The sequence below is a fragment of the Dicentrarchus labrax genome, unplaced genomic scaffold (genome assembly GCF_905237075.1).
Source record: "Dicentrarchus labrax unplaced genomic scaffold, dlabrax2021, whole genome shotgun sequence".
Lineage (NCBI taxonomy): Eukaryota > Metazoa > Chordata > Actinopteri > Moronidae > Dicentrarchus > Dicentrarchus labrax.
In genome coordinates, this window is record NW_026136709.1 from 9,596,971 (window position 1) to 9,624,886 (window position 27,916).

At 40.7% G+C, this 27,916-nt stretch overlaps 1 protein-coding gene across 1 annotated transcript in view; it reads right to left on the minus strand.

The window, feature by feature from the left end:
* Nucleotides 1-721: 721 nt before the first annotated feature.
* Nucleotides 722-27,916, minus strand: part of ofcc1 (orofacial cleft 1 candidate 1) — an 83,543-nt gene continuing 56,348 nt past the window's right edge. Inside the window, exons 23-26 of the mRNA XM_051410848.1 lie at nucleotides 9,159-9,356; nucleotides 3,703-3,841; nucleotides 3,391-3,499; nucleotides 722-3,027 (exon numbers count right to left, since the gene is read on the minus strand). Coding sequence (XP_051266808.1) covers nucleotides 3,426-3,499; nucleotides 3,703-3,841; nucleotides 9,159-9,356 — 411 coding nt within the window. The 3' untranslated portion in view covers nucleotides 722-3,027; nucleotides 3,391-3,425. The remainder of the gene's footprint in view (nucleotides 3,028-3,390; nucleotides 3,500-3,702; nucleotides 3,842-9,158; nucleotides 9,357-27,916) is intronic.

The window sequence follows — 27,916 nt, forward strand, 5'->3', positions numbered from 1 at the left end:
CTGCCTGGCATTAAGCAATGACCTCTGCATAATGAAAGATGGCGACAACATTTCCCACTCATTACAAGGTTCCACACTGTGACAAGATTTGCATATTCATATATTTTTCCCTCCACCTCCCCTCCCTTTTTTTTTCACCGCAAATTATTTTTTTCCTGTGAGCAGGACATCTGCCTCCCTGACACTGCTCTGGAAGAGAAAAAATAAATAAATATGTGTGCAGAGAGGCACATGATCTATCCAGATGCCACAGAAATATGGCACGATGTTGACATCTCCGCACACCCCGACCGTGTGTGTTTTTTCCGCGGTTTAAGCACCAGGAAATCATGTTAGGGGTCAGTGGAGAAGAATACAGCTTGGGCAGAAAAACCTGACAGAGGTCTGGAATGTATATCTGTTTTGCATATTATTGTTCTACAGTGACATAAATGCCACCAACACACGGGTGGTGCAGGTTGCGCATAGTTGGGGACGACTAAAATTCATGTCACAGAGGAGAGGATCAGTAGATGTGTTCCTGAGCTGATTAGACCAGACCTTTCATTGAACTGGCCTAACCATAAAGCCGAGGTGAGTTTTTCTGTGTATAAATTATACGTTGTATAAAAATAAATATGTAATAAAGAAGAGAGCATTGTAACGTGTTTATTTACATCCAAAGATGGAAAATATCTATGTCTAATATATATAAGTTGAGATTTTTACATTGCCTAAAGTGTTTGAAAAAAGTTAGACTTTTATTTAATATTTCAGATGATATTTTTCAGCAAAATAAATATTATTTATAGATGAGAAGTAATGTGAACATACGATTGAGGTACCCACAAGTTAAGCTGAATGTAACGCCAGACTTCCCTGATGGATATTATACCGAAGGTTTTCTCTGATCAAAAGAGTATCAGAACGCCAAGCTCTCCCACTCCTTTACAAGACATAATTACATTTCAACATCAAACAAAAAGGTGCCATAAATGAAGTTGGGTAAATAGAAAATACAGACATGTATGCAAAGACAGTAAATGTACAAAGTTCTTCATCAAAAGAAATGATTCAGTGGTCCGCTTAAAAAAAACAATCAGAAAAAGGTTTGAAAAGAAAAAAAAAACAAAGCAGCAAAAGTGGGAATATGAATCCCTTTTATTTAGTTGGGTAACTTTAATTCAAATGAATCAGGCTGAGCTGCACCCGCCAACTGTGCCCGAAGAGTTGCCGATCTCAATGTGCAGCATAACGATCACCGCAGCACTTCTGAATACAAACTGTTTTATGTGAATACCTCCAGCTGAGGGCTACATAAATATAGAATTAGACAAAGTGTTATTTTTTTCTTTTTATGTTTTATTTTTCCCCTCTTTTCTCACTCTCCAGCAACATCCCCAGGTTGGGTTGGCTCTAAGCAGATGTAGGCACTCACTTCAAAAAGTTGCAGCTCCCTTATGATAGCTCTGCAAAAAGGTTTTCTTTTAACTTAAATCAGCAAATGTGTGTAGCAGAGACCTAGCGGCGTGTTTCTCTCCCCCAGAAATAATTGCTCCCAGGGATCAATTTGAAATTTAAATTGTGGTGAAATGGTGTTTGTCATTAACAATCAAATATTTGAACCATTGAAATACCTTTGCCCCCTCTGTATCGGCACCCTCTGCCCCCAGTTGGAGAATATTGCACAGGGCATTGTTTTGATGATGATGAACTGCAAAGCTGCTGATACTCTCAGAAAACATCACACGAGAGAGAAAGCAGGAGGAGAAACAAAAGTCATTCATCAAAAATTATAGATTTATATCAAAGTATTAACCTATCAAAACAGATACAGAGACCAGAGGAATAATATTTCGCTGTTCAGACCAACATCATGTTCTACATATACTGTGCTATTAAAGAAAGTCACAGAGAAAGTAAAAAGAACAGAAGTTGGGTAAAAGGGGAAAAAATGTATACTATAGAGGTAGTAAGGTAGGACAAATGGAGAGAAGGAGAAGAGGTCCCTGTCATCTCTGAAAGGCCGGGTCTCTGCTTAATGTTCATTATGGGGCTGATTGAATTGGGGGGTGTAGCACTGTCACTGTTAATGGAGTGATCTCTAATTGGAGCGCATTAGCTCTATAGGTTCTGGCTAGTCTCAAAGGCAGACAGAAGGACAGGAAGCAACAACAGAAACCTGCCAATGCTGACACTACACCAAAATAAACAAAATGTCATTATCAGCTGAGTATTTGCACACAGTGGAGATGGAACTGCCTGTAGAATTATGCCAACATGTTGTGCTTTCCTCATTTTGTATTACAGATGGACTGGTGAATCCAAAAATGTCATCTAATTTTTTCTTTAATCGTGTCTTCCTTTTATGGGGACTTTTAGGCTGCGAAGGCCTGTGGCTGAATGAGTGTGTATGAGTGAGAGTGAATGCATTGTGTGTGTGTGTGTGTGTGTCCATATGCACTGTGCGCCACCGCCCCCCCTGGGCTATGAATGCAATGCTTTAAACATGGAGGTGAGGAGCAACTTCAAGGCCAAAGTAAGGTGTGTTCCTGATAATGGCAAGCATGAACAGCCGCTATCGCCATCCAGAAAGACCAAGAACTTGATCCATAATGGCTGCCCATAAAGGGGAATCATCATCAATGAAAATGACAGGTTATTAAGATCCGATTTTGGGTGGGGGGTGGCTATGGCTTTAGTATGATAGGTTAGCTATCTATAAAACCTTTAAAAGCCTGGCCCTCAATGACATCAGTCCCGATTCTCATCTCCCTGCACCCTGTGCCAGAGACACATGCTAATAAGCTCACAACCTTTAATTAAGCAATATGTGTAAGTAGGCAGCCATTATGGCCTGATTTGTGAGCCACTTCATTACACTGAGCACCGGCTAGCAGACACATATTCAATACAAATCAAGCTGGCCTGAATATTATCCTGCTTAATGTGAGGCCAATATTGATATTTTATCACTCGTGTTCTGATTAGTGACTTTTAGAATCTTCATTTTTCATTGTGTTGAGGCAGCGCTGAACACCTAACGACCTGCATTCATTAGAAGAGTAGCGGAACATTGTTTATTAGGTTACCAATAGCTTATCAATTCACAAATACTATTCATGTTTACTCGAAAGAGATGCAAGAGCAATATAATTTACTTTATTGTTTATCTTGTGACTCAACCTTACATCGTTTAATTTTTTGACAATATTAAGAGTTTTCTTTCTGTAATTTAAAGGTATAGTACCCAGGAAGTACTACACAAATAATTACACACATGCATTTTTTAAAAAGGTAGTCCTTTCAACTGAGCAACTGTTCAACAATTCTGTTTTTAATATTTGAATTATTCAAGAACTGCACAGTATATTACAAAGACTAAAACAGACGGTTGATCGGATGACTTACTTCAAGGTCCAACTATCTCTTCCTTTGCTTTGATATCATTGGTTGAGGTCTTGCAGTGCAAAACTGGAGCCACACCCACTTTCTCCTACTGGCTCAACACGGCGGGACCCTGAGGGAAAAAAAACGTTGCATGAAACTGTAAATTCTGCCAAACAATCAGCAGATAAGAAAGGTGTGGACGTAAGACCATCACGTGTGTGAGATAAGGTGACAAGGACTACCAAACGTTTACTTGTCTTTGTGTGCTCTCAAATATTGTGAGCAAGCTGCGACAATAACACAGGTCATTTTTAATGCCGAAGCACCACTCACTCCCAAATAGTTTCTTCCGTTTCCGTAGCTGTTGTGGAGCACTTGCACCTTCCTTGTCCTCTCTCTGACTGGCAGAGCCCTGACCCGGGCAGGGCATCATCCTGGCTGGATTGTCCACCACTTCCACGTCACCAATCACCTTCAGAAAAAAAAAAAAACATGCATTGGAGAGTCAGCGAGGAAACTTAACAATAAATGAACAGTACAACAGTGTTAAACCCAACTGTTTCAGGAGATCCCTGGGGGGGCAAATGTATCAAGCATCTCAAAGTACAGGTTGAACTTGGATGACAGTGACTGAGATTGGCAGGAGAACTGCTATTTTCCTCTAGGCCTGCGAGTAGTGTTGTCATGCACAGTCTCTACTCTGTCCTGGTGCTTAGAGTGAACTTGGAGGAGAAGCAGAAATGGAGACTTTGTATGACACACTACCTCTCGTCCCAGAGGGGAAACAGCTCTCACAACTCTGGGTTGGCCTACTTATGTATAGTGATATGAAATACAACTTAAATCTCACTGGTACGAACCGTGATACATTGTCAATTTTCTTTAAAAAACGAAATATATTTATCATAAAATATATAAAAAAATAAATAAATACATTCAGTGAAATTGTGGTGCATAAATAATGACTGGAAATGTTCTGCATTCTTTCCATACAACTATATTTTATAACAGCAGCATCAAGTAGTCATGTCTAAAAGGTAGGCTGGCACTTTTCTAAAGTTGCAAATTACACACACAGAGAGCAGCAATTGAGCAAACTTGAAAAAATTTTTCCACAGAGTGCTTCTTTATCTTAAACTAGTATAAACTTGCCAGATAATTACATGCGGTGTACTTTGGAGAAGTCCTCCTGCTAAGCAGATATGGCTGGCAGGGAGGCATTAATCTCCTCATGCAACATACAGTACGTAGCCAAGGACACCCCCCCCCCCCCCCTCTCTCTCTCCTTGTCTGTGTCTCTTGTAGCCACACACACAATACATAGAAAAGACAGCACACAGACACAGCATACAGAGCAAACTCAATTCCTGTATAAATCATATTCATATTTCTGAGGGCTGCCGATGACCTCACGGCAAATGAAGCGTGGGTCCTCAGCTCCGCAGCGGCAATCAAACGTGTGGCAGAGTAATTACAAAAGAGGGGTAGGAGGGAGAATTGATGCGGTTTGTCAATTAATGTTGCTGCAAGGTGTTTTTTCGAAAGGTTAACTTCTTCATATTCTCTGCATGCTAAATTAGGTCAATATTGGTCTGGCGAAGAGTGGTCGTCATGCGCAGACGGACGGTGGGCTGAGTCATGGAACGACAAGACAAAGGGTCCTTGTTAATGAGAGATTTGATGGCATATCATGATGATGAGGTGTCCCTGATGAAACAGCAATCTGCGCTCTGTGCTCTTTACCACTTTGCATTGCTACTGCCTACCATTTCTCAATAATCTCCATTCATCAACATCAATGTCATTATTAGTCATCATCATCGTATTTCTCAGCTTTGTCACAGTTTAAAAAATATATAAATAAAAATCTACAAATTATAAGGGGATAACCTCTCCTTATTATACAAACCATGCAGATAACTAAATGCAATACAGTTAAAACCTTACCATGTGAATAAACTGCATACCTTTTGTTTCTACAAATGGTTAAGCCCCCTACCTAAAAAAAAGGGATAGGGATAGAAAAAAAAAGCACAGCCAAAATTGCAGAGAAAAGTGTTTTTATTTATACAAGTCGCTGGAGATGCTCATCATCAGCGTTTTTTCCGAGCCATAAATAATTTGCGCAGAGAGGTAATATTCAAGCTGGCAGAGCCTTAGTTGTGCATCTTTAATGGAAGTTTTACAGAAGCTGAGCCAGTTCTTGCATATGCTGCTGCCTCCCATATGGAGGAAAGGAGACAAAAGGAGCACAGTTGGCTTGTCCTATCTTTTTATAAGTCCATCGACACTTAAATGCTAGCCCCGGAGAAAAAAACGACACAGGGGGACATAAACCCACTGTGGTTTTAGGAGGGAAGATAATGACTTTGCCTGCATTAATTTCTTCATCAGCCATCTTGTTTCTTCAGACAGAGTGGTTATGAGGCCTTCTCTGAAGGTCCTAGGTTATATAGATTGCATTTCCCTGCATAATTTCGGCCCGAACAGTTGTTGTCAGCACTGCATTTTGTGAGTTGGCAGCTGGGGAACATCTGTTTATAGGTAATGAGTGTTTGAAAACCAACACCTCACTTTACCTTTAATGTCTTTTATTGGAGCACACTGATGGGAACATAGCTTTAACTTTTTGTATTGTTGTGATTCAGCTGGAAGATTTCTTCAACATGGTCAATATTACAGACACATGCCTTGGGCAACACACTGAATGAGAGCATATGATGGATCATTAATATTAACTTTCTTTAAACAGAATTCAATATGCAAGTCAATAAAGACTTCATTATCGTTATATTTTTTACTACACACTCACAACTCAGAATTTACTCCTTCCACAACATCCCTACTCTTGCTAACGATGCAACACAGAAAGAAAAAGAAAAACTTTCAGTCAACATAGGTGGTTCAATAATGGCTGAATAAACAACAGAAATATTAAGTTTCTCATGACTCTCACCATCCAGGAAATCAAACAGGACACACCTCGCTGTTCTGTTCCTTCCAAACAGTGTCTAACAGTGTCTATAGCTCAGGGCACTTCTTCCAGGACTTGCTTTTTAAAGGTGTTCGTTTAGACAAATTCTGGGTGTAAATTTGAGGGTATTATGCAAAGCTGCTGGCCCCTGGAGCTGTGGTCATGTTAGTCTAAGGGAGGAGTAAGTCCTCCGGGGCATTGGTGTCTAAGACACTGCCTGCGAAAAAATAGCTCTTTAAAGGAAATGAGCCATCCATCAATATTTCCTCAGTAAATGGAAACAGACTTCTTAAGTAACGGGATTAGTCATTTAACTAACTGGGACAGAGGATGCAGTCATGTTATTATAAAGTCAAATAAAGTTTTTTTGTCACTTATGATCAAGATTTCAAAACAAAATACAAAAAAAAAAACAGTGAATATATTGTAGATCCCACTACTGCAACTAATAATAATAATAATAATAATAATAATAATAATGGGAATATTTTATTTGTGCATAGTACACATCCTATATTGAAATGTTATCACAAAAGTAATGATATGTTGATATGCTGCAAGGATGCCTGTGTGAAAATGTCAAATAAACCTCAGCATATATGGCTTAAAGTAAAACAAATTACATTAGTTTTTATTGCTTAAACAGGATTCATGCTACATAATACTTTGTCTGCTAACATAGCAGTGTAACCACATCATCATAAAACATGCTATTATTCGGATAAGTGAATAAAGTAATAAGCCTATACGGGAAAACCCATAAAATTGCTTTAAAATGTCATAAATCTAAGAACAGAGGGGGACTTCTCTGCATTACTGTGGTCACTGCATCTCATACTAGAGCCTTTTTCTATTTCATTCTATATTTTTTATCTATTTAATTTTTGTAGAAGTGTCTGCACAGCTGTTATTTCTCTCTCAGGAGCTGTCACCTTACATCTGAAGGCCAGTTTGTACACAGCACCCTGTCGCAGTGTGTATATCGCTGCCAGAATTATATAAAGCACTAATAAAATCAGCTCAAGTGTTCTTCCGAGTGCTGGGGATGCCCTTTGGTGATTCCTGGATCTTTCCCTATACATAAAACCGGTCTATATATTCAGGGGAGGATTAGTTTTGAATATGTAAAGTGGGGGTCCGTGCTGCGAGGCGAAGGGGAATGGCACAGTGCTCTCTCAGCGATGCTGAGCATCGGCGTTATCGCTCCCCACTACCAGCGGGTGAAAGAGGATGCCATCGGCATCTCTTGCTACTGGAGGTCCCTGCCTGTTAAGTTGCAAGGAACAGACAGCAACACCCAAGGGAGACAGTGTGTGTGAGAAAAGAGAGCAACGGAAAGATAGAGTAAGTGTGTGTGTGAATGTGTTTCCCAAGGACAGTAACACCTATCTTTCACTTAAGGTGGCCTCTATGAAACTCCCTTCACAGTTTGAAGAATGGAGAGTCAGCACAGCAGAGATGCCTGGAATTCATTCTTTTACCCTCACTGGGCTGAGGTTTGTGTGTTGGGGTTACGCGTGTTGTAAATTTGTGTCACGTGATTGTTGTAGGTTTTTGTGTATACCATAATTTTTTTTTCCCACAGTAAGTGTAGATCCTTGTGTTTGTCTGTGTCAACGAGTGTGTGCTGATTGGCTCTGTACAATCCCCCCAGATGTCTCATCTGCTATGCACAGGTCTAGAGGCTACTCAGACACACACACACACACACACACACACCGACACCAGTAATAAATATACCGTGCTCTGTGTTTACTCACATAAGCTCACCATCACTCAAATTATGACGGAGAACCATTAGAACGCAAAAGAGCCTCAGAGCTAATTGTTAGCGCATATCACCCCCTCCTTCCTCAGTCCTCTGACATTCAAACTTCAAAATATTCATTTTGTTGGGATGATCCAGGTTGCTCTTGGGCGACTGACAGAATGATTGAGGAAAGGAATGACTCTTTGCTACTGCAGCAGTTGTCACAAAGCACTACTTTTAATTAGGCAACAATCTGTGAATCAGTCTGCTTCTGACCTGCCTGTCTTGCAGGGACATGGAGGACGAGGAGCTAAATATAAGTTAGAATAATCACAATGCACTGCAAAGTTGGGCAGCACTGTCTGCTTATTTTTGTGCTGTTTCAAATTACATCCCATCATAAGCCATAACACAGTGTTAAACAGGCACTAGAATTTTTATTATGCCATACAGATTGTAAATGGTTGTTAAGGGCAGAGGAGACAAAGAAAAAGGTGAGTTTTGTTGACTTTTGGTAGCAGTTTTCATTTGCATGATGAACTTGTTTTGACTTTTTTTCTCAGGGTAAATCCTGTCAATTCCTGTTTGAAAATAAAAAATAATTTCCCATGGAAAAAAATAAAACGTCGCTGTTATTCACCCTTTCAGACCACAGAGCTGTACTGTTGGCTTTTTATTGTTCTGAAAGCAGAATAATAAACTAGTTATAGCATCTGTTTCTGTCCTCTCTTCAGAGGATGAGAGAGAGAGAGAGAGGGAAGGAGGGAGTGGTTTGTGAACCTCAAATCCATCTCTCCACCCTTTTACTCTGCCTCCCTTTGTCCTCCTCTCTTCATTTCTCTGCCTTGGCTTAGGTATGTGCTTTCTCTGTATTTATGTTCCGATAATAAATTGCATTTAATCCCTTTGTCAATATCCTATGGTAGAATTGACCCTGAATATTGTCAAATAAAACTTTCACAGGTAAAATAAGGAAAGTGACCTTGTACTTACTGTAAATTCCAGTATACTGTGAAAATTTCTTTTTTTTGTGGACACATTGTATGCAACATGTTGATATCCCACCTCAATGATAGCTCCATCCGGTTGTCGGAGGAAGTGCCTGTATCTTTGTTTCATCCCACTCAAGTACAGGGTGTAGACTGCCACATGTGTGCTGGTCTCTCCATCTGGTAAGGGTGCCCTCTCCCTTGGGCTTTCACTAGGGGCCGCAGAACCTGCCAAGGGGTCTTCCGCAGTCCAGATATAGTCATAGACTGCCACCTAATCAAGCACAAAAATGAAGGAAGATAATGACATATTGTGAGCAGGGACTGTAAACTCTTGAATTTCTCCTACTGGGGATTAATAAAGGTATATCTTATCTAAGTCTTTAAAGTGGGCTGCTAAATAGTATTGCATTAGCAATTTATGTTGTTGGAAAATCAAACCAAGAAGACAAAAAACAAATGGATTAAAAATGAGGAGAATAATGTATGTGAAAGGGAAGTTTTCAAAAAGATCGATATCTTTCTATCAATCCTGTCAAACGTGAAAATACTCTTCAGCGCTTGCTACAGGTATGTTGTGGGTATAATCCTCAAATGGCACAAAAATATGTTTCCGTAACTCTATTTTATTGAGATAACCCAATATCAAAAACCTGTGTTAATATGTATATATTAAAATCAGTCTGAACTGTACCTGTACCTGTAAACGGTTAGATGTTCATTTTAATTACATACAACTGCAGCCACCAGATAAGCACCACTGGCGCACAGTACATCAGCGCGCTAATTCCTAGTAGTGCATGAGTCCTCTGGGGCCTGATCTGTGGCAGGTAAAGAGACAGGTTGTGTTTGTGATCATGTATACATGTATAATCCTGGTGGCAGGCTTGTTTATGACTCTTTGTGTGTGTGTGTGTGTGTGTGTGTGTGTGTGTGTGTGTGTGTGTGTGTGTGTGTGTGTGTGTGTGCGGCGTGTGTTGGGGGCTTACACACCTGTAATACGCTGCCCCTCTGTGTTAGGGTGAGACACGTGGAGCAAGCGAAGCGTGTAACATGTTATATAGGTCATGTAACTTGAAGTCATCCATGTGTGAAGATCATGGAAGCTCTCTGCCTTTCTGATAGTGTCTGCTGGCGGAGGCTTGAATGTCTGATCGCATGGATTACTGTAGATCGTATACATCATGTTAACTATAACACAAAGTAGTAAATCCATACGCACACACATTAAATGTAATGAAACTATGACAGAGCCTGTTTTGTCTGGCATAAATCCCAAATACGTGTTCCAGACTGCCAAACAAAAGGACTTTTTATGTGATCCCAACTCACTCACTTTACCCTCCCCTTACAAACACGAAGGAGAAACTATAGTGGCCGCAAAATGTGCAAAAAACAGCAAATGCTCCTATCTTATTCCGTTCTGGGCTACTGTAGAAACATGGCAGTTCAGCAAGGCGACCTCAGCGTCTGTAGATAACAATGGCTCATTCTAAGGTAACAACATAACAATTCCTATATTCAGGTGATTATACACTAAAACATACCTAGGAATCTCATAAATGTTACATACTGGACCTTTAACTTTCACACCACAGACCAGTTAAAACCACATGTCCACACACATACACTCTAAGCCACACACACACACACACACACAGTCAGAGTCACAAAGAGGAGGAAGTTTTTCAAGTAGTTTGTAAAACTCAAGGTGACCCCCTAATTGGCTGCGTAATTATGATTCGTCTAAAAATACAGAAAAAGGAAAAAAAGGCAAACTCATTCAGCGGGCCATGAGTGGCAGGGTCAAGCTGAAGGAGAGGTTTAATTTGGTGGTGTATCGATGTCACCCCACACTTATAAACGCTTAGCCAAACACAACTCTAGGCACTTCACCGAGAAAACAGTGGGAGCCATTACCCCCCTCGTAATTAGAGACACTGCATAAACTGCGAAACAGACAGCCCCGTGAGTAGAAAGGACCTCATTGTCAAAATGTCAAAGAGTCACAAGTGCAGAGAAAAAGAAGACTAGCCAAGAACATTTAAAGAAGGTGTGTGTGTGTGTGTGTGTGTGTGTGTGTGCATGTGTGTAAGGGGGGAGGTGGGGACGCGGGGATGCATCTCTTCAATGCTAATTAAGACGCTCATTAGTGAAATCGCCTCAACTGCGCCTTGCCTCTAGCTTGGCCTCGGCCCACACTGGGGGAAACTGATTACCTGAATTCCTTAAGTAATCAGCACCTCTGCTAGGCAGCAATCAGTCTGTTTGGATAGTGTGTGTATGTTGATTTGCTGCCTTTTTTTTTATACATTTTAAGTATGTGTGCAGAAAATCCAAGACCTTCATATATGGCAGTTTTTGGCTTGTTCGTGACACACTAAGAGATCACACATTGAGAGTCCCGAAAAAACTGGGTAAGAAAACATCATTTCCCGCTGTGCTGGTCACAGGAAGTGTGCCTATGACCCGGTTAAGGCCCCAGTCCAGGATTGTATAAACCAAGCTGTACAGTGGTGATAGAAACACCATGGCTTCAGCCTCTGTACTCTAAGTCACTTTGGTTAAACACACCTGCTTAAATTTCCCTGTGTGGTATGCATGTGTATGTATTTTGGCTTGCATGAAAATAGATTTTTTTTATGTTAGCCATGCCACCATCCTACGCTAATTAGCACGTGAAATCCAGTTGACAAGACTAGACAAAAGCTTGAAAAGGTGTTTGTGTGTTCGGTTTGGGTGATGCCATTTCATGCAATGCACCATGGCTCTCAGGATGCATCACTCCTGAGACACAAAAAGGAAAGGAGCATTAGAGGGCCTGTCTGCTCTTCACTACTCTGTTCTGGTCTGTTGTGTTGCGTTATGGTGCTAGCCTGGCTTCTAGCCCTAGCTTGAGTGCTCTCTCCACTCCACCATTGTTCCATTTGATAGCACTAAGTGACTGATTTAGGTTCAATGCCTGCATGGAGCAGACAGGCCAGCTGTGGGTTAAGCAGATAGCATTCAAGTGAGCTAACCCAATTCAAACCCAATCAAGCCAGGATTTATTGTTGGGGTCTGTATTTAGAAATCTGATAGAGTCTGCATCAGTCCCTTGACTTGCATCAGGAGAGACGGGCCTTATTTCTTTTAGCGGGGGACTATAAACAGCAAACCATGTTTTCCAGCAGGGACATAAATTTCAGTATTTGTAGACATTACCGCAAATGCACACAGAGAATGGGAGGGAGGGACAGGGGCACAGGAAGTGGGGATGGCACAGCTGCAGACATGGCTCCATGGTTCACAAATATAGTCTGTCTGTCTTTCTGGGAGAAGATGCGATTTCACACCTACCGAATCATACCATACCACGTATGAATGCAGAATAAAAGCAGTCAGTACTTAAATACAGGCGCCTGTGGAAAGCTTTTCTTTCTAAAAATCCACTGTGACTTGTAATAAAATTTGACTGACCTGTCAATCATTTTTATTCAAGTGTGTACAAATATAAAGTGTCAAGAGATGGATTTGGATTTCCTTTGCTGTTTTGTTAGTTTGAGGCCAAAAAATAGGCATCACTGCCTCAGAGATAAAAGGGTAAATGCACTACATTCTAAAAGGGATATTCGTTTGTGTTATATTTAAAAAGTGACCCATATTCAAACCTAAATTAGGATTTAAACTTGCAACTAAGAGCTAAAAAGAGGGCAGACCGTTTCTGGGAATTAAACAGTAATTTTCCACTGGGTGATAGACTGGTCTAGTAAAAGCTATGTCTGGGATAGGTACAGTGTATTTTATATTTTTATCTCACACGTCCTTGACTGTCACAAATATCAAAGTCTGACATTTTTCTCCATTTTGTGACATGTCGATATAAACACAGTGTCTAGGGTTGACCATTATTAAAAAAGGACATTTCCGCTGTGACCCCATCCGGCATGTCCCTGCTGACAACCAAAACACTTCCCAAACTTTACCCTATGACCTTGCACAAAACTTTGCTAGTTTCAGATGATAATCAAAACACAGTGTCAAAATGGGAACAAATCAAGTCACCCGTAGTCAAGTAATGTGTGCTTTAATCCACCATTTTGAAAACACTACCATAAGGGGATAAGGGGGGATGCATCACTGATTACTAAACACAAACTAGCAAGGCCCCTGAGTGAGTTATCCATAGCTATTAAACATGTAGCCTTTATTGGGGAAATGGTAGACATGTGTGTCCACCTAAGTAAGTTTTTTGCAATTGTGTATGATATATGAGTACATTATGTATGTGTGTGTGTGTGTGTGTGTGTGTGTGTGTGTGTGTGTGTGTGTGTGTGTGTGTGTGTGTGTGTGTGTGTGTGTGCACTTGTGCGTGTGACTGAACTGAAGGCAGAAGAGAAAGAAACGTCTCAATGGGCAGGCAGACTGAGCCGGGCTGGCGACTGTCCAGGACCGGAGCCTAAGGCGTGGGTACGAACAGGCCTGTCAGTCCCCGTGATCCCTTAATGATTGATCCAAACTAGATAGCCATCATTACCATTCATGCACTCTCTCTTCCCCAGGTCTCCCTTCCTCTGTCTAATTTTACCTTCCATTTGCATGTTCCCATGGACTAATTAAATCTTTCCCTTCTCTCTCATTCTCTCTATCTCTCTACCTCACTCTCTCTGTCTTTCTTTCTCGCTCCATGTCCATTGGTATGAAAAATAATGCAGCACATTTTTGGCACATTATTATGTATGAAATGTGAGGGCATAATGTATTCCAGTTGGTTGAAGTTCTCTAGACCCTGCCTGTAATGAGCACAACAGAAGTAGACTTGCTACACAGCCTGTGTGAATGCTATACCTCCATTTTCTCCCCTCTCCGTCTCTCTCGCTATCTCCCCTCCTATAGACAAAAGCGGCTGACCTTCCTTTCGTCAACCACCCACACGCTTTCTTCAGCTGTTTCCCACTCTTCACGCAGTTCATACGTTGGAGGGCTGAGGTTTCCTCCTGCCACCGCCATGATCATTTTGGTTTGTAGTTCTGTCCCACTTGGCTTTAATTTACAGTGGGAAAATAATTAGAATCTCACTTTTGCGAAGAGTGGAGTGAAAATGTAAACAATGCTTCCCTGCGGGCGGGTGCTTCATCACTTTGACAGGTGCATTTGAATTTGCCTGGGTGGCGGACAGGCTTGGTTATTTATGTGTCAGTCGCACATGGAAGCCCCGGCTGTGGCTGGGACTACGGTTGGGACTGAGACTAGGGAAGAGATTGGAGCTCTGGGTGATGCCGGTTTAGATTTGAGAGAAAACTGAGGATGGTGTTGGTTCTGCACCTGGTACTTGGAATGGGCTGGTTCTGGCAGTTAGAAAGGGCTACGGATTGGGAATGGAGCTGGATGTGGAACTTGTGCTGTGGCTGAGGACAGATTTATAGCTGTAGTGAGGAGGGGAAGAGTACTAGTACTGATACCTGGAGGGGCTAGAATTAGAGTCAGGGGGAGTGAAGTATGGCTGGGTCTGGGCATGGGAATTTGGATGTGGACAGTGCTTGAGTAGGTTTGGAAATAAACTGAGGAAAAACTGTGTATGGGCTTGGCTTCATGGGCTGGTACCAGCATGTTATAATAAGTCGGTGTATGTTTATTAGAGCTTCCTATGTAAAACAAGTATTTACAGCACACAGATGCTGTGAAAGTGCCAAGTCAGCTGAATATTAGCCAGTTTCCTGATGTTGTCCCAAGGATTAACCAAATCTGAGTCACAAGAGCACTGGCAAAGTCAGTCAGGAAACATTCAGAACTAATTGGGATACATTTTTGAGCAGTTCTGATTGTTATTGGTGGGATACACCATATGGACTATTGCAGCAGATTAATAAAGGACAGACTGGCAGCAGACAGGGATGCATGGGTTTATGAAGTGGAGAACTAGGAATGTCCTCAAGTCTAGTGCTACACCAACTGCCACACTGTACATACGTTAAGGGCATAACAGTGAAAAATTAATTGATACAGGTCTCTTATATTATTTTAAATGGTAATGGTAAATGGACAGTACTTGTGTGGCACCTTTCTAGATTTCTGACCACTCAAAACGCTTTTACACTACATGCCACATTCACACAGTGATGGCAAAGGCCATCACAAACAGTAGCTAACTCATTCATTCACATTCATACACACACACATACATACACCACACATACATACATACACGGATGCCCAGCATCAAGAGCAATTTGGGGTTCGGTATCTTGCTCAAGGACCCTTGCAGCGTGAGGAGCCAGCGATCGAACCAACAACCTTCTGATTAGTGGACGACCCACTCTGTCTCCTGAGCCCACAGCCACAGACACTGGACAACATTGAATCCATAGTTTTCATAACAAGCTATAATTCTAAAATGGATGTCCACAATAGAATTGAACTGTCTCCTGATCATCTACCCTCACACAAACCTGTAAGAGCCTGTTAGTCAACTGGTCATGGCAATGGATGAGGCCTAATAGTGTCCGTGATGTTTTTCATTAATAAATGGCTAAAGATTTAGAGGGAAAGGATCATCCTTTTGTATCAAGCACATATGATATCAGGGCAATGGAAACTGCTTACAGATGCTGTCATAAAAGTTTCACATGTGAATAGTATTTAAAACATTAAATCTGAATTATATGCCTTAATTGCTTATTTGCTCATAGCAACTTTGTTAACCACTGTATGAAAGCTACTGTATGTTAAACACTGATTTCAATGAACAGTGATTTTAATAGCCTATCTTTTGTATTTATATTGTCACTGTAATATTGTTAATTGCTACCATTTGAAATAGATTTTTCTGTACATTTCAAAACAAAAGGCAGTCATAACATGGAAATGCAGTGGGCACACTAGCAGAGATAGAGCAGAAAGGAGCATCAATGATTATTGCCAACTGAGAGAAGAGGTAGACATGGTTGCTTCTTTTGTCCACAGATCCTCATCCACACGCGCACACACATACACACTCATCTACATGCTAACACACACACATATACATCCATGCTCACAAACAGACAAAGCCTCACACAGTGAGGCAACGCATGCGTGCTACTCCAGTGCCTGCGGGCGCTTGGGGCTAGGCAGCAGGGAGTGGGGGGAGGGAGGGGAGGGTTGTGGGGAGATGGGGAGGTGGGGGAGGAGTGGGGAGAGGAGTGTGTACTGTGCAGAGGCTCTCTAAGCTATAGAGGGTCAATCCCTCCACTTCACCACCACCGCCGCCGCCCTGTCTGTCAGAGCTGGCCCGGGCTCGAGGCCCGTTTGCTGAGCACTGGGTTCATACCACAGACACAGACTGTATGTAGGTACACACATGCAACACAGGCTTATGGATACATGCACCAACACACATGCACTGGGTTCGCATGCTCACACACCAATTTGAAATAATAGGCACGTATACTGTAGTACAGATGCATAAGCTTTATACGTTAGGGGTCACAAATGCACATGCTCATTCACAGATATTAACGCATGCAGATATGGAAGCACACACTGGCTTCATGAAACACATACACATACAAGGCCAAGACAGGATACAGCACATTGCACATGGCTGGGAACAGACTAAACCATGAAGCATAAAAGACCACCGACATACATGCATGGATAAGCCAAGCAATGTCAGCCATTAGGATGGAAATAGATATGCTATTATTGTAAATTTGGCCAATATGTGGACGGTCGGCAGATATAATTGGAGCAGCTTGAAAATGGCATGGATGCACACTGTCTGCGTTGGGCCTGATTTGGCTGAAGCAAAGGTCTGTGTCTGGTTAAACGCACCACTGGACAAGACAGGCTACCCATTCATATTTGCATGCAGGGGCACACACACACACACACACACACACACACACACAAACACAAACACACAGAGTGACAAAATAGCTAGTACGCTACAGTAGCTTTCATCCACCCTCCTCTCATTACTGTGCTTATAAAGCAAAGATCATTGTCTATAAATATTTCAACATGAGTAATCATAGTTAAAGTGCAATAACACACTCCATCCAAAAGTAGCACAGACCAAATTGGACTTCGAGAAAAAAGATAAACAAGCAACAATGACTATATTTACAGTCAGAATAAACCGAACAACTTTAAAAGAGATTATCCAGTGAGATAGCATCTCTGAGTGCCTGAGATAATCCAGAAAATAAGATATGCATAATTCACTGTTACTAATCTCCTTAACAGAAAATAAAGCCTACTCCCAGCCTACAGTAAACAACTCATAGTACCCATCTTTTACTTCCACACCATGTCTGACTCACCCTGGGCCCTAAGGAGATCACTTTTCCAGGTTTGTTCTGGAGCAGATTGAAGTTTACCTGCAACTTTATTTAAGGAAGGAAAATATGTGTACCCCATGTTTTAATTCTTCTATAATGCCTGTTCACAAATGACACCTGCAAATATGGAACCTCAAACCTGCAACACCAAGATAGATGAGAGTATTGCAAATTGACAACGCATTTGTCAGTTGAAATATTTGCAAGAAGATAAAATATAGGATTAATATGAAGAAAATATAAAGCATGTGCATGCACAATAAAGTACATACCTCTATTGAAACCTAGGTTGCTACTATTTAGTATTTTTAAAGGCTACACCATGATTTTTGAAAACGTATTTTCTCAGTTTCTCAGTGTATGGAACATATTTTAAGACGTTGTGCTCAAAATGTCAGGAGCCCAGGCTTCATATTAAGATGCTGCAGACAGATGCCAAAGTTGAGTATTGCCTTTGATATCCAAAATTTGACTTTGGAGTAGCTTCAACCTAATCAGGCCTTGGAGGCTGGAGGTGATAAGTATCCAAGCCAATAACCGAAATGAGAGCAGGGAATCAGTGGTAAGACGCACACACACACACACACACACACACACACACACACACACACACACACACACACACACACACACACACACACACACACACACACATGCACTGACATGCACTGTCTCTTTAAGGTTATGACTGAAACCCTTATGAAAAAAAAAACCTTCCAAATGTCTATCTCTCCTCGGGATGTCATGTGGGGCTGTTAAGACGCGACACCTGTCACAATCACCAGACCTTCTTCATCCCCTCCGGGCCGCAGGAAGCGGCCAAGGTCAAACTCTTTAAAGGGAAGGAAGGGAGAAAGGGGAAAAGAAGTGACTAACGACGGACAGTCACAAAGAATCAGATCTGTCAAGTTCAAGCTGTAAAACCTCTGTGGAGTCAGGGGCTGCATATGCATCTGTGTATGTGTGTCTGAGTGAGCATTACATACAGGATGGCCGCTGCGTGCACGCAAAGTGTTGTCTGCAAATGGTACGTGCTGTGTAACATTTCTTCAGCTGACATAATTAACTTCTGTTTCCACAATGTTTGCATGGTCTACTCATGTAGCATCAATCAATGAAACATTTCGGTTAAGCTACATTCTATAACCACACCAAAGATATGAGCCAGGTGGTTTGGGCGTGAAAACCTCTGGCGCAAGATGAGTCACATTAATTTTTCTTCTGCTTGTGCAGAGCTCCTGCTAAAATCTTTTCTTATTCTTCAACAGTCCAATTTGTTGCCTTCTGTTTCACATTATGGGATGGCAGGGGAACATGGCAGGGGAACAGGGCAGGACTCCTTAGGAGGAGCTGGCCTGATGGAGGGGAGGTAGAGGATGAGGAGAAGGAGGGAAGGACGGAAAAGCGTCTCAAAGTGGTGAAAGCCTGGCGTCAATCTAACTTCTTCCAGCTGGACATGTTTTGACAGCTGACGGGCGAAGCTTAATATTATGAAGAAATTAAAGGAAAAATCTCGTCCACGTTGAGTCACATGAGGCAAGTGTCAATTTGAAGAACATTATATTTTGAAATAATCTCCCAGAATCTTAGCTTGATCCTTTCTGTGTGACACGGAGGTCGACCATACTGTCAGCTGCTCACTAAAGGCACTTCCTTCTTTTGGCTCTTTTTCACTCCCTCATTCCCTCCCTCTTTTCCCTCCGTCAGAAAAGCCTGCCCAGGCCCAGGCTTTGGTAGATAATGACATCCTCTCCCTGGATTAATTGTGAGGGACACATTAAGCAATGGGGCTGACACTCCCTGTAATTAAACTGTTCACACCGACGAGTTCATACTGGAACACTTTCTCCTCTCTCTCTCTCTATCTACTGCTGGAACTGTGGGCCTGTTTAGAAATGGGATGAGACATTATAATGCTGCATAACCTTGTGGAATTTAAACAAAAACAGGAGTGAGCTTAAGGTTTATGCATTGTATGATCAATTTGCCTGACATTTATCAATACAAAATAAGTCCCTGATTATATTATGACCCCAAAACAACACCTGTTTTTGGATACAACAAAACAAGGTGGTAGATGTAATTTATATACCCCAAATGAATCACTAAAAGTCAATCAAATGATCACATTTCATCAGATTTCTTCACAGTTAAACCAAATACAGTGAACACATGCCATCGTCTCTCCTGCTAGAGAAAGAAAGCTAGAAATTGCTAGCATTTATAAGACAGTAAAGGTGCCAGAAAAGGCTCTCCACTCAAGAGGAATTTATTTCCTCTGTGACTGCAAAACACGTAACAGTACTCGAAAAACTCTTAAATAAATAAAAGTCCTCAGAATATTAATTATCCAAAGCAGAGCCTATGAGTCATACTCTAACCCAAGAAGAGGGGACAATAACGTAGAGTATTGATATTGATTGTTACCATATAGAAAATTAGTGCGCAGTCATAGTGATTTAACCTGACTGCACCAGAAGGTTTGTTACACAGAATCATGTGGGAAGTTGTTGTTGAAAGCTGCTTTCTTCTTTGTTGGTGATTGGATGAACCATTTATGACCATCTATCATAGGCAAACTTCAACCAATCAGATCAATGAACCATATAACGCAGTCAAACTCTTACCGAAGTGAGTCGGGAGAAGAGCAAACACATCTTTTCCAATGAGAAAAGCCTTCAGTGCCATTCTTTGCTCTTCTTTCAATGACAAAAAATGATCTACTTCTGATGTAGCTGATGGTTGCAGCATAAGCTAACCTCTTTAGCCACCATTGCTGTTTACAGGCAAAAAGTCGCTCATGCTATAGCTGTCAGTATTTCCTCAAAGGATGCTGATTGGTCTGGTACCACTGTGGTTCGGACACAACCGGACAGCTTAAGCCTAGGAAGATGGATGTCCGTGTGATCTTGTGAGTCCAGCTGCCCTGCGAGGTTAATAGTGATCACCTATTTGCCAACCTTTGTTTGTTAAACAGTTAAAATTACTTGTGTCTGTAGACCCACTGAGACTTTGGTAATAGTTCTTCTTGTGACCATGCCCTTACATGCCCTGGTCTCCTGAGAAAGATATGTATGGCTATTGCGTATGTCCTCCTGCTCCCAGCAGCAGGTGCTAAACAGAGGTCAAATAAGAGGCACATGTATCATAGAGAACAATGATGACTGAAAAAAAGGGTGCGGGGAACAGACTCAACTCATCTCCCATAGCTCATTTAAGGTAGAAGTGGGTTCATGGTAAATGTGCACAAAAAGCCCTGAATAGAGTTTTTAAAAGAACTGCTGTTGTTGTTGTCACTGAATGAAAGTCTATGCTCATATACGTCAATAAGCATGTATATAGCATATATTTTTGGCATCAAAAATGTTGTATTTGCACCTTATTGATGTTTTATATTGCATTCTTTATATGTGTACTCTTTCCTTTTCCTTAAATTCTATCTTATCGTCTCTGACGCATTGTATACATTTTCAGTATCTGGATCCAAGAGCTTAAACCCTCTCTCTAGTTATTTTTGAATCATAATTCAAAATGGTATTATGTTTAAATATCAGTTGGCTGGTGAATCCTCAGAGACATTTGATTCTGGCACTATACTTGGAATGGGATGGGTCAGTTTGCATGGATAGGTTTTGTATTTACATCCATAAAATCTTATATGTATGGACTGAGAACGAGGTGAGAGTGTATAGGTGTTTGATCTTTATCTGTTTTCTTTCATTCTTCTTTTTTAACCACTGTGTACCGCTTTCACACATTACTGCCCTGCAAAGTCCATGACCTTTTCAGGAACACAGGCATGTAGCCTTTGCAGTCATATCTCATATTGAGCTCCCTAATGCTCTGTGGAAACTGTGCTTGCTGCTACGTCGTTCCTGTCCTTGCCTGCCTGCCTCCCTGCCTGCCATCGCCTGGGGCCATTGGGGCCCTCAGCGCTGTCCACTAAAAAAACTCCATCCGTTGTAATTGAAGAAGCCACTCTAATGTGACATGCACGTGCAAGCGCGCAGAAAGGTTTGTGTGCATGTAGTCACACTTACGAATGTGCATGACGGTGTACACGTGCTCAGACATAGTGCAGAAATGCACACTTTACACAGGCCATGCACATGAATAGTGTTGCTTTCGTCAACAAAAATTATGACTAAATATCGTCGTCAACGAACCTTTATCACGTGACGGAAACGAGACGAGAGGCAACGTAAATGGTGGTCATGTGGCGAAAACTATAATCAAATATATAATGCAATGTTGACGAATAAAAACAGGACTAAATGTGGTTTGCAAAATAAAAACTCTGCTAAAATAGCTCTTCATTTTTGTTGACAAAACGAGACGAGACAAAATGTTATAACGTTATTTTGTCTCACTATTATTATTATTTTGCAATATTTCTGTTTCCTGAGTCTCGGGGCTGCATCAGCGCACTGCGCAGACGCAGGCGACGTCACTTCCTCAATCCCCACTTGCGGCATTATTTAGAAGATGCAGCTGCGGTGGGTTAACGTTTATGACAACTCAAGAAACAAAGTTAAGTCTGGCACAAAGAAAGGAAAAGTTAAACTTGAATGTAATATCAATTTTTTCTGGCATTGTCATTTGAAGCTATTTTATTTATTAATTTTATTTAAATTTATGTGTGTGTACTTCTTACATGTTTGGTAGGTAAAATAAATATGTTGTAAATTCAAATCAGAGCGTCTTCCGTGTCTGGAATTGAATGTTTTCTTGAGTCTATAAGGTAACAATAATATAATAATAAGATAACCTTGTTTGACTTGTGAAAATTTTGGTTTTGTCTATACTATACTAGGCACTTGTACTATATTAACTGGGTTAAATAGAATTGCATTACTAAAAAGAGACTAAAATACAATTTTCATTGACTAAAACTAGACTAAAATGTCATCAGTTTCCGTCGACTAAAACTAGACGAAAATAGTCATGGATAATTCTGACTAAAATAAGACTATAATGCTCAGACTTTTAGTCGACTGAAACTTGACCAGACTAAAAAGAGTAAAAATGTGACTAATACTAATAAAAACTAAAATGACAGTTTGACACAAAGACTAGACTAAAACTAAAATTAAAACCGGCCGCCAAAAACAACACTACACATGAATGCACACATACTGACCACACTGCTCTTTAGTAGAGGTTATGGGGGGTGGGGGGTTGGGAAGACTCTGGTGACCCCACAATTACACACATACACACACACACACACACACACACACACACACACACACACACACACACACCATAGACCAGTAGTTGCCCTCTGACTCTAGACGACCCCTCCCGTGCTACTGAAGCACTCAGCTTCTCCTCTCCTCTCCTGGTGTTCCTGTGTTGCTGTTATGGGTTCCTGTTCAGGAGCTGAGGGTTCTATTGTTATGTGACAGCGGTTCCTGTGTATCCGGTCACGGCCTACCGCTCCCTCTGTCCGCCTTCCTCTACAAAGCTTCTTCTTCCTTTTCTTGAGTTTAGATTTGCATCTCAGGTGGCCTCCTACTCACTTTACTACTTTACTGTACCATTTCCACAGCAACACGGATGAGTGCTGCTTTGTATTGTTTTCTTGAGTTTCAACTGAAGTGCTTAATTGTAGAGAGTTTACAGGCCATGTAGATTTTATGATGTTAAAACTCCTCATTCATAGTAATACATTAATTCTGAAGAGGCCTTAACAAACTGAAGCTACATCATTATTTTGTGTAAAAGGCAAGAGAAAATATTGAAGACTATTTCCAAATTAACTTTTGCAAAGCTAAAATTGTTCTTTTTTTTCACAAAGTAATTGGTAGGACAAAGAATGGTAGTATCTCTCTGGTCAGGTGGTAGCATCATGTCGCTGCTGTACATTAAGATGGAAAACACATCATATATGATTAACAGCCAGCCTCCCAGACTCAGGGTTATCATTACCACTCCAATCTGTGCTGTTTGACTCTCAACAGGTTTACTCCCCACCAACCACGCTGCTGCTGCAAAGCACCTTGGGTGTTCCCAAACTTGCCCGCTGGTAACCCATTACCTAGACATACGGAGACAAACGGCACGAAGGTACGCAAATGTTGATGCAATCAGGTTGCGAAAACATCTCCAGGGCCACCACACAAACCCCCTCTCTCCTCCCTCCCTCATTCCCCACTTCTTTTAATCTCTGCCTCTCTCCTTCAATTATCACAATGTCACCACCACCACTGGGAAAGTTTCCTTTTGGTGAATTAACAGGAGAAGAGCTTTGCAGCGGGTAAGCTGGCGCTCTACTCTGTCATTGTCATGGCGGTGGCTCTGACAAAACAGTTTGCGTACCTGCTTAAGTATTACAGAAATTAACACCTCCCTTCCAGGTACAGTAATCAAGAGGGTGACGGGAGACAATTAATTAGGTCCATCTGCATCACTGCCTTTACATAATTAATGGGGCTCATTACTGAACCACTAGCATGATGTGGAGCATGCTAGCACACTCACTAGCTCAGAGCATGATAGCACTGAAAGCACTAGGAAAGAGAAGATCTGTGTTTGTTTGTTTCATTTTGGAAAAATGGGCCTGTAATGGACTAATCTGCAGTGTCGCCTGCAGTTACCTATCAAAACCTAAGTTTATTCCACAGGTTTTGTTGGCCTCCATGCTAAGCCATCCTAAAAAACAATGACAGTCACAGTTCCCTTAAAGGTCCAGTGTGTAACATTTTGGAGGATCTATTGGCAGAAATGGAATATAATATTCATAATTATGTTTTCATTAGTGTCTAATCACCTAAATAGAGTTGTTGTTGTTACCTTAGAATGAGCCTTTTACATCTACAGATGCAGTGGGTTGTCGTCTATGCAGTCTACCATGTTGAACTGCTATGTTTCTACAGTAGCCCAGAAGGGACAAACCAAACATTCTCCCTCGTGCTTGGAAGGGGAGGGTGAAGAGAGGGGTTTGAAATCTGCAACTACACCACTAGATGCCACTAGATCCTACACACTGGACCTTTCACTGGCAGTTTGCTCTTGAAGATGGCTTTGGCTGCAATCTCTTTCTACATGTTTTTGACTTTGAACCACAGCAATTATCTATAAAGACATGTACTTTACTTTGAGTGTAGTCTTCTTATTCTTATTCTTGGACAGGGGCCTTAAGTGTCCAGTCAACCACACTTCTCCATAAAGATATAATAATATTACAAAAATGAACATAAGAAAACACAAGTATAATCTCCAAACAATTTCTCTTGTGGTTTAAGCAAGAATTGAACAAAAGCACACTAAGTGCAGAATGTGTGACATCTCCTACATATGTAGATAGCTGTGTGGTACAAAAAGTGTGAGGTAAGTGTTAAAGAATTTCAATTATGAAAAATACCATAATTGGTGTGTGAGCTAATGCCCCCTCTCTCAGCTGTTATCCACAACACTTGGGGCTACTGATCTTTGACGCAAACTCATTCTTTTCCCTTCCTTCCTGTGATCAAATTAAAGAGCACACAAGTTGATAGGTCCCTGACTCATTCACCCTCTTTGCTTAGCCAGTAAGCTCTACTGCTGACATCTTAACCTGAGAGTAATGTTTAAACCTCGAAGCAACTCAAATGATCATATGGCATGAAGGAATCTATAATATAAAGTTAATTGGTGAGAAAGTAAAAATTAGATTATGTTTTATGACTGCCTTGTGAAAATTACAAGTTTGATAATAATAGGCCATTTGCAGGTTAGTTATTGAATGTGGATTATTTTTTTATTGTTTCACTGCTGGAGGGAGATACAGCATCAGAGACAGTTCTAAGTTACAGTGCAGCACATCCAGAAAATTTGTTTCAACCTAATTGATTATAATCATTTTTTGCTTTGACTTTACCCTGTATTGTGTTGTTGTCTAATGTAAACCGTACTAATTTCATGATACACATGAGAGTGGGAAATCTCTGATGCTTTGCACATTGCATACATTTCATCCATTAATGCCAATTTATGTTCTCTTATGTAAATCTTAGATTCAGATCTTTTTGTGTAAAAAAAAAAGGAATAATTTGCTTGTCCCATTAATGAGTTTTCCCATTATAGTTGATACTGCAGGTAATGTGACCAGTGATGACAGTTAAGGTACAAGAAACCCTGAAATGTCAGGCATAAAGTGTGTTGCCTGGTCAAGCATAGTGAAAACTGGCTGACAGATTTCTAACTTGTTTCTATTAAATGTTTCCTGACTGATGCACAGTCAAGCAACAAATTGCTACCTGTGATCCAGTGCAGCTTAAACATCTCTATACGGTGCTATAGAAGTAAAATTGCTGCTGCATGTTATAACATAATTCAAATTAGATTAACCTTAAAATACTTTCGCTTGTGATTCTCTAAATGATTTTGAGTTGCCTTGTCTAGCACCTGACATACAACTGGTCTCAAATTAGGCTAAAACAAACAAGAGGTATTTGCAGTTCCTGTTTGTTCCAAATCTGATTTGTTGAAAATGTCATACATTATCCTTTTAAGAGTGTACTGTTCAATAACTTTCTAAAATTGGCTCAATATCAGACTGCAGCTGTTCCTGTGAGTGCCTTGTTTTCCTTTTCCTCATCCCTCCTTTCTCTCACTCAGCTAATGAAGGCCTTGTGGCCCACTGTTATTAAAATTACGCCCTTGCCTCTGATATTAATTGGGTCCGTAATAAGGAATGCGTCAGATTCATTATTTAATTGCAAGGGCACATTTGGAATACAGTTTCTGAAATGTATTTTTAATGAAAAACACTACATCCTGACCTAATCATATCAACCTTATTCTATCTAATTAAGGATGCAAAAAATCATTAGAGTTGCAAAATATTAGTTTCAGCTCTGTCGGGCTGCTCCTTTGCTCGCCTTCATGAATATATTTTTTTCCTGTCTATGATAAATAGTTAATGAGGGAAAAATGACAAAAATTTGCATGTAGGCAAATTAGTCTAATAGGGATATGTCTTTGCTGAGTTAGGAAAGTGACCCTTTTCACAGGAGAAATTGTTACAATAATTATGAAATAATGGCAAGGCCCATCTTATTCTGATGAAAAATGGCTGGCTTGAATAATGTAAAAATCATAAAATGCAATAACCCTAAATTTTCATCATGCTGGAGAACGTGTTAACGTGTTAGCATTTTATCAGTTTAATAATGCCAAATTAGGGACAATATGAAGTATGCAGTAATTGTTGCTGTGCAGGGAGATATGCAGTAATGCAAGGATGATTTAGCAGTGCCACCACAGCAAGAGGCCATCAGTAGCTAAATGAAGCATTTTCTTAATCACAAACTTTGGGGGTGTAATTTCTTCCAAAGTCTCCAAACATTGGGAGGTTCAATTTTCTCCCAATAAACAGGTCCATCACCATCCCATTAGCAGTAGTGTAGTCACCTCTCAGAGCCAGGGTTGCAGTTCATTAAGGCTTGCAAGACAGGTGTAAAGTAATAGGACTTGGGGGAAAAACACACACTATGTATGTTGTAAGTAATGCATGTCTTATCTTATATAACATTATATTGATTGATTGCTTTATTGTTTCAAATAAGATAAATTTGCCTTTTTCAAGTACCAACAGTGTAAACAATAGTCATCATCTTTTCTCGTATTCACAAGCTCAGTTTTTATAAGATTCTCAATCAAGAATAGAGGATGTGAGGTCATTTACTGATAGTATGTTGAGTCAAAAGGTCTATTCTAGCATTTTTAAGCTTACTATGATGACACAATCCTCAATAAAGGTTGTGGCATAGCAGATCAACACAAACTAACTTGTTAACATACCAACTGATGAACTGCAATCATTATTCCTGTTTTTGTGACAAATTCTAAGAGACACAATCCTGTATTTATTAATGGTAATCATTTGTTCATCAGTTGTAACACTATCAATCGGTTCTTGAGAATTTTCTGTGAAATGTCTCTAATTGTGTTTGTAAAGATGCAGATTGCCTCCATTCAGACTGTAGACCATAACAGTTTAGACTGATTCCTCAAAGCAGGGTTTCCCAGAGGAAGTTGATTTTCTAGTAATTAGATTTTAGCAGTCATACAAATATTAACTACCTTAACCCTCACAAAACATTTCTGGATTAGTCAAGCTTGTTTTTACTCCCCTGTGAGACAAAATGGTGCATCATTTCTTTAAAGCCAGTCCATTTTTCACCAGAAACAGAGAATCTACTGGAGTTTCTGGTTCCATTTTTACCCCTTTACAGCCATTTGAACTTGTGCGAGCAAAGAGCAAGGGAGTTAATGAACACGGAGAACACCGAGCGATGTGTGCCACTAACAAATCCTAGAGAATAAATTAAAGGGGGCTGCAGTTTGATCGCTGGGTTCCATTTCCCTTATCTCAACAAGTCACATTTTCAATCACTATGCAAAGATTTTACATCGGGTGTAGGCTCAGTGCTAATACACTGCCCTTCCCTGTGTCATCACCATCGACCTACGCTGGGCTGTCAAACATGCGGCAGCTTCTACACAGCATTAGTAATTTCATGGGGACATGCATTTATGCGAAATGGAA